General features: G+C 67.2%; 1 gene segment (V, D, J or C); it reads right to left on the bottom strand.

Moving 5' to 3' along the window:
* Positions 1-162: 162 nt before the first annotated feature.
* The window catches only part of LOC105854665, a 2,699-nt gene continuing 1,789 nt past the window's right edge, over positions 163-1,072 (bottom strand). The window contains 1 exon segment of the V gene segment in view: positions 163-326. Within this exon segment, the coding sequence occupies positions 163-326 (164 nt within the window).

Below are 1,072 nucleotides of genomic sequence, written 5' to 3'. Positions count from 1 at the left end.
GTCCTGCGCCCCCTGCTGGCCCCTGTTCAGCCCCCAGTCCTGCTGGGCTCCTGCTCTGTCCAGCTGGGCTCCCGCCCCGTCCACCAGTGCCCCCTGCACACGAGGCTGTCCACCTCTGTGTGTGCGGCCTGCTGCCCCCTCCCCGGCTCGGGCCCCGCCCTTTCAGACAGTGGCCCCGTCCGGGCGGCTGCTCAGGTCCTCCTGCCCCGTGTCAGGGTTCTCTGCCCACCGCACCCCTCTTTCGTGGCCCGGCCGCACAGTCCGCACAGCTCTATGGAGGGCGCTGGACCAGGCGTTCACTCCCCTATACGTGCTACTGCTCCTGGGATTCCGCATTGGGGACAGGTGACTGTCAGAAGCTTCCTGCCTTTTCGGGGTCCTCTTTGGTGGCTCAGTTCTGGCCTCACCCACTCCCGATGGGGATCGCTGGCGCCGCCCAGTGGCCGCTTCCCGGATTGCACGTGCCACAGAGGCCCAGTGGGGGGAGGGGCTTGTGGCCACTGACCCCTCACTCCCTCAGGGAAATGGAGACGCCAGGGCCAGGTGTCCTCAGGAAGGTCCGGATGGTTCCATCCCGCAAGGGCCCGCAGCGCTCAGCGAGTGTCCCCCAGACTCCTGCTCTGGTTTGGCCGTCTTTCCCCTGTAGGTGGCGTTCCCGGTGGAGGCAGCCCCAGGGTTGAGCCGGCTCCGTGGACAGCGCCCGGTTCTGCGCTCAATAAGTCTGGCGGCGACCTGGACGATGCGATTGTCCTGCCCAGACCAGCCCCAGGGCTCCTTGCCAAGCCATGAGCTACGCCCTTAGCGGTTGACCACCCAGCCAGGGACCAGCCTGCCCTGGCCATCCACCGGGGTACCTCTGGGGAGATGAACCCCGAGAACCTCCTCCTGTGTTGTGACCCCCTGCATGAGGCCTCAGAGGACCTCGCCCTGCGACCGCGTCCCGCTCTGTCCACACCACTGCTGTGCCGCCGCTGGACAGGGTCAGTATAGTCTTGGGCAGAGGGAGAGAGATTCTTGGGCCTGAGAGTGTCCTGGGCTTAGCCAGAGACAGGGCCCAGGGGGCCAGGGCAGG

This window comes from Condylura cristata, unplaced genomic scaffold (assembly GCF_000260355.1).
Source record: "Condylura cristata isolate star-nosed mole 26May11 unplaced genomic scaffold, ConCri1.0 scaffold00117, whole genome shotgun sequence".
NCBI lineage: Eukaryota > Metazoa > Chordata > Mammalia > Eulipotyphla > Talpidae > Condylura > Condylura cristata.
The sequence above is the reverse complement of the archived record's forward strand: the minus strand, read 5'-3'. Positions and strand labels throughout refer to the sequence as shown.